The 6,000-nt window shown below is 34.8% G+C and overlaps 1 protein-coding gene across 2 annotated transcripts in view; it reads left to right on the forward strand.

The window, feature by feature from the left end:
* The window catches only part of dync2h1 (dynein cytoplasmic 2 heavy chain 1), a gene marked incomplete at both ends in the record, with an annotated part of 106,450 nt that overhangs the window by 65,086 nt on the left and 35,364 nt on the right, over positions 1 to 6,000 (forward strand). For both annotated transcript variants that reach the window (XM_079246788.1, XM_079246787.1), the window contains one exon: positions 542 to 614. In XM_079246788.1, the coding sequence (XP_079102914.1) occupies positions 542 to 614 (73 nt within the window). The remainder of the gene's footprint in view (positions 1 to 541; positions 615 to 6,000) is intronic.

The raw sequence follows: 6,000 nt of genomic DNA on the forward strand, positions 1-6,000 counted from the left end.
CTAGTTACCTTGTCCTGTCCCGATGACGCGTGTTGTTTTACCTCCCGTGTTTGGTGGTCTATCTTTTGTCTCCTTCTCAGTTGCTGCAAAAAGTCAGGTAGTATGCTTGTGCTTGTGCTGGTACTTCAAATTTATAATAAAAATAGCGGTGAAACTGGTACTCATTATTTCGTTTTTACAAGTTACGACTGAAAAGACAAGAAGCAGTAAGCCAACTTTGTTTATTTGCGTTATACGTCGTACATCACATGCACCCTCTGTCCAATCAGAACCCTTCCCAGCCCGCCTGGATGACCTGTTTCATGTAAATTTTTATTTGGAATTATTATTTTCATGTGAACTCGTAGGAGAATATGTTAATTCTGAATTATTTAATTCCGAATTATTAATTCTGAATTAAAAAACATCATGTAACCGTACCCACTGTGTAACAGACTCCTTCTACATGAGTGATTTGGATCTTCTGTTTAGCAAGTGTTATTGAAACCCCTGCAGTTTCTTTACCCCCTTATACTTGAATTTTGCTCTTCCCTCTCCATAGCTCTTATTGGTGCAGGCAGTAAGACCCGACAGGCTGCAGAGCGCCATGACCGTCTTAGCCTCCAATGCTCTGGGTAAGCGTTTTATTTGTAGTGTTTTTCCTTCTTCTCCAAGGTCTATTTCATTCTTCTGCCTTGGAACAGACATACAAATATTAATTTCCAACTTTCTATTGTGAAACAGCAAGTTGCATATCGAGAACAAAGTGTAATTGGAATTTACACGTTTTTTTTCTCCCCTTTCTGTCTCACTTTTGAAATAAACTCAGTACCTTTTAAAACTCACTGTTGAGCAAGAAAAACAAAAATTTGACTGAAATCATGAAACAATGTTGTTTTGTTTTTATACAAACAAAGTCATGAATGATGAGCGGTTGGAAGCGTGAACAAGATTTTCTTTTTCTACAATCACATTTTAATGTCGTAGATTTGGTTGAGATTGAAGAATGAGATATAAAGATTATGAATAAATGACTTTCTTTAGCCCTTCAGGCTATTTTACCTTTGCACTCATTCTGCTGTGTAGAGGGATAATTTGTTCTCTCTACTCCAGCAACATGTTCTCAGATAGGGGTATTACTGTGGAAACTTGAGTCATATTTTCCACTTCAGCTAGGTTATTTTTTATTATGGGATTTTTCTCTATTTATTTCTTTTAAAGAAGTCTTTGATCTCATTGAGGATGCTGCTTTCTTTGAATAAATACTATAAACACATAGCTGTCTAACTGTTCTGCCTTTTCAATGGCTGTCTTCCATGCAAACAGAAACACAGATATTTTTTGCTACAGCAAAAACCCAAAATGATCATAATTTCTGTATGAAAACAAGTTGAAGTACTCAGTGAGGACAGAGTAAAACAAGGCCAATACATCATCAAATGTCCCTATAATTTTTCCCGTCAGAACTGAGCCCATCATGATCCTGTGCTGCTTACAAGCTGAGGGGTGCTTACTACAAACATTCCCAAAGGATGTTTCAGCAATGATACGGTCAAAGTAGACCAAGCTTGTTGGACATCTTACCTGAGTACACACATCTGCAGCTCACTGAACTTATCTGTCAGTGGATGTTTAAGCCATTTTGATCTCCATGATGACAAAGAGGCAGAGAAGGAATTATGGATGAAGTGCAGTAACAACTTCAGGACAGGGGTTACTGTTTCATCATGTAGAGGAGTTTGATATTGTGTTCACGAGTAACAAATACAGTTGGTTTTATGTAATTATCACAAAGTTTTGAGTTTAAAATATCAAAGATCAAATACAAACTGTCTCTTAATAGTAAAAAAAATATTTTTTATGAGATTAAAAGTCATTAAAGAACAAAAAAACCCAAAACAAACTAATATAAAATAAACGGTGCATATCAGTAATTTGCTTAAGTTGAATAAAAACATCAAGTGAATCCTAACAGAAGTCCACCGAGTTCATTTTGGGGATGGAGAAGAGATGAACACCAACTATTCATCTGCAGGATTTCTACATTTCTGATGAAGTCCGGCTTTTTGTTAGGTTACTTTGTTTGCCTGCATGTGTCTAGACATGCTGATGCCTTCCTCCTGTGCATGCGTACTGGTATATGAAAAACAACATCAACTTTCTGTTGATTTTTGAAGATTTTACTTATTAGCACAGATTAGAAAGCCATTTATTTCTTACTCGATCTTAAAACTGTGTAATTGCAACCTCAGCCGATTACCAACACATTGCACATCTCATTGTGTCATTACTCACTGAAAAAGCAAACACAAAAGCCAGAATACAGATTCTTTATGAAAAACTTGGATACACTCTTTTTGCTGTCATCAGAATTTTAAAGATGAGGCGGAAGCCAGGTGTTGCTGATTAAATGTGCTTAATTAAGTGATCAACAGCAAATGCGAGTGCTTCAACTAAAGCTTTGGCAGTTTGCAGGTCTGCAGCATTCAGGTGTGTGTCAACACAATAATGAGAAAGAAAAACACCAGCAGTGATTTCAGAGAAGATATAGTTTCTGGTTATGGTTAAATGATCATTTCAAAATATAGTGGACACCTTTTTATAAGCTTTTTTTCCTGCATATTCATGAATAATGTTGATATTTTTCTAAATAAACCGCTTCAGTAGATGTTAGTGAGTCATCCAATACATTTCCACTCACTGGAGAATAAATAAATACATGACATAATTAAACATAATGTAATTATGCAAGTTTACCTTTGCGATAAATAAGAAAAGAAAATGACACGGCTATATTTTATAGAAGATTTACATAATATTATTATTATATATTATTTTATAATTATTTTATAGAATACATTAAAATGCATAATAAATCATGATAAATTCTGAATATCATTAATAATAAAAAAAAGAGTATCATTGCATATGTCTGTAAAATACTGTATTTAGAAAAAATGTTACATTGATTTTTTTTTTTATTAATTCATGCATGAAAGGGTTAATGTCTGTGACCACAAAATGACAGGAAACGAAGACTGCGGTAGTATGGCTTGTTCGAAAGCCTGTTCTCTAAAAACAAAATGGCAGCATGGCTTAATGTTTGCAAAGTAATATCTGAGTTCGATGAAAGTGGAGAATTTCGGCCATAATCTCATGACCAGGTTTGGAGTGAACTAAGCCTATCAGCACAAACACGTCATACCAACGGTTCAGCATGTATGCTTGAGGTCTGATGTTTTGGGTTTGTTTTGTAGACACAGAAACTTGGCATCCTTCTGCTATTGGTAAATGTTGGAGTTCATAGTTGACTCAAAGTATTCTAGAGTCAAATGTGAGGCCATCTGTTCTACATCATGGCCAAAATTTGGGTCATGGAAAAACACAATAATCCTACCCCCAGTGGAAAATCTCTAAAAGACTGTCTGACAAAAGAAAAAAAAACAACAAAATAAACAGAAAGAAACAAGATGGCATAAAGCTCTATTGTTTAGATTTCAACTTGACTGAAATGCTGTGGCAGGACTTTAAAGAGAGAAGCATAAACAAGTGCTGCTAACTTTAATGATCTCAAGTAATATAAAAATGAGTGAGAAAAAAATCCTCCTCAACAATGTGAGAGACTGATGGCATCATACAGAAAACCATTACTTCAAGTTATCACTGCTGGATGAAGTCCTAAAATCTGTTGAATCATGGACTTGGTTATTAATACACATCTTCTGTATTTGGATTAGTTTTTCTTAGATAAATTACACCACAGTGATTCTATGTGTCATATTATTCATCTCATTACTTAATAATTCTTCTATTTTATTAAACATGGTAAAACCCAAGACGTGGTTAAGATCAGGCAGTCTTTACACATAATACCTTTAAATTGTTTGAATTCTAAGATGATGTAATTTCTATTTTTTTTCTCCCTTTCTCTTACCTGGTGTATATCCATGTAGTTTAGTTATGATGTGGCACTCAGGGAAGAAAATGGAATAGAATTCTGAATGACTCTTGTGTGTATGAGTGCTGCGTGTTATGTCTGTAGGACTGACTTGCTCGGATAAGCTGAAAAGGAAACAGTTTTGTCCATTAAAGTGCTTGTTGGGCATGTTTATGTTAATCATGATCCAGTCCATCACAAAGAGTAAAAGTAATTTTCCAGGAGATAGTATTAAAAGATAAATATACTTCCATAAAAGCTGTAGCTCTGATTAAATTAAACACAGATGCCAAATAAAGCCATGAAGCCAATTTACAATACTCATAAACTAATCATAAGCATTCGGCTCTATGCAAACTCAGGGCTGTCCAAATGTTGATCCTCGAGTCTTCTCATTCAAAGTATTAAGTATTCCTTTTAATATACTGAATAAAATTTAATGCTGGTCTTTGTAAAAGCTTACATAGAAAAATATTACAATAATAACCTAATACATTTTGATAAACTCCACTCTGTTCAAATTTATCTGTAAACTAGAAGCTAAAACCAGTCCATATTTGTTCAGTAAAGACATACATATTTTGTCCTATGCAGAGTATTTGTTGTATTTCCTGATTTGCTTCAAAACACTCTTGAACCCACGACCACACAAACATGAGACTGATGTGCTGTCTAATGGTTATTAAGGTTACTGCCTGTGTGTGCCTCTAAATCAGGAAGTTATTTGTATGTTTAAAGGTACATTTATTCTTCTTTATGTATATAAATGGCTATTCATGTGCCATTTTACGTGGCCATGGTTGCTAAGTCAGTTTATCCACTAGTAAGCACTGCTGAATTTAGAGTTCACTTTTGGTTGTTGACACCGGTTAGTGGCAATGAGTTACAATAAATTGTTTACAACCGTCCAAAAACAACAAAAGAAAAGGAATAAAACTGCAAAGTTTTGCATTTCTCTTCAACTTTATCCGCATCTTCATGAGGTGCTTTTGTTTTGTGTTTTTGTGTTGTCTTCTTTCTGTTCGTCCTCTTCCCTGGTTTGTTCGATAGTTGTGTCAACTATACATCTCAACACTGCTCCAGGACTTTCAGGTGATGTTGCTACATTTCTTGCATGAAGTGATGGCGAGCTAAGCCCCTTAAAAATGGACCAAATTATGCGCATAACCGAGACAAGGCATGGACGTATTTTTTTCTGCCCTTGAGTGCATCTGTTTTCTGTATCGAGCTTTAATAGGCCTTAAAAGTGAATACATATAAGCTCAAGCCCAACTCATTTACATGTTCCAGAGTTTTTACTAGATGCTTCACAAAAATTCCACCATTTTTTTGGTGCAATTGTTTTCCACTCATTCATCTTGAGACACTTTCAAGAATAGTATGAAAGTGCATCACAGCAGTGAAGTGAAAGCACCAAAAATGTGAATAAATATTGGTGAATACATCAAATGTATAACATGTGTAATTTCAAAGTTTTTAAACTTTTTATTTATTTATTTATTTATTTTTTTACAATTTTGGAATTGCCGTTGTTAATAAATAAATAAATAGATACTGAGAATTAAACTCAATTTATAATCCATAGATAAAAATGCCTACTGCAGACAGACTTCGGAGGCCTATTACGCTCATGGGAAATAGTGAAATAGCAACAATTACTTCGTCTCCTTAGTCTGCATGCAGCACCATGAGAGTCAGAATTAATGTTGTCTTGGAGGGGTTGTCTCTGTGGAGGTTGTCAGCAATTGTGAGGCACTCTTTTTCTTCAAATATCTCCCCACTATGCCAACAATGATACTTATCCTCAAGCTCAGGACTTTTGTCAAGGTCAGTGATAAACTCTCAGGCTTATTAAAGCCACTGAAGCAAGGACTCCTCAAAGTCCCTGAAATTGTTAACATCTTCAACATTCACTCTCTCCTGACAAACTGAGCAAGCCTATTTGCTGTTAAGGACCTGTAATTTGGTTGAAATAGCTAAAAAAAAAGAAAAAAATTAAGTGGGTCCTTAGCTGAGGTTGTTTAGCCAAATATTTAATCTAAATACTTGAATGACCACTTATTACTGTTTGCTTTCAAAAAAGT

Source organism: Telmatherina bonti, assembly GCF_933228915.1.
Source record: "Telmatherina bonti genome assembly, chromosome: 9".
Classification (NCBI taxonomy): Eukaryota; Metazoa; Chordata; class Actinopteri; order Atheriniformes; family Telmatherinidae; genus Telmatherina; species Telmatherina bonti.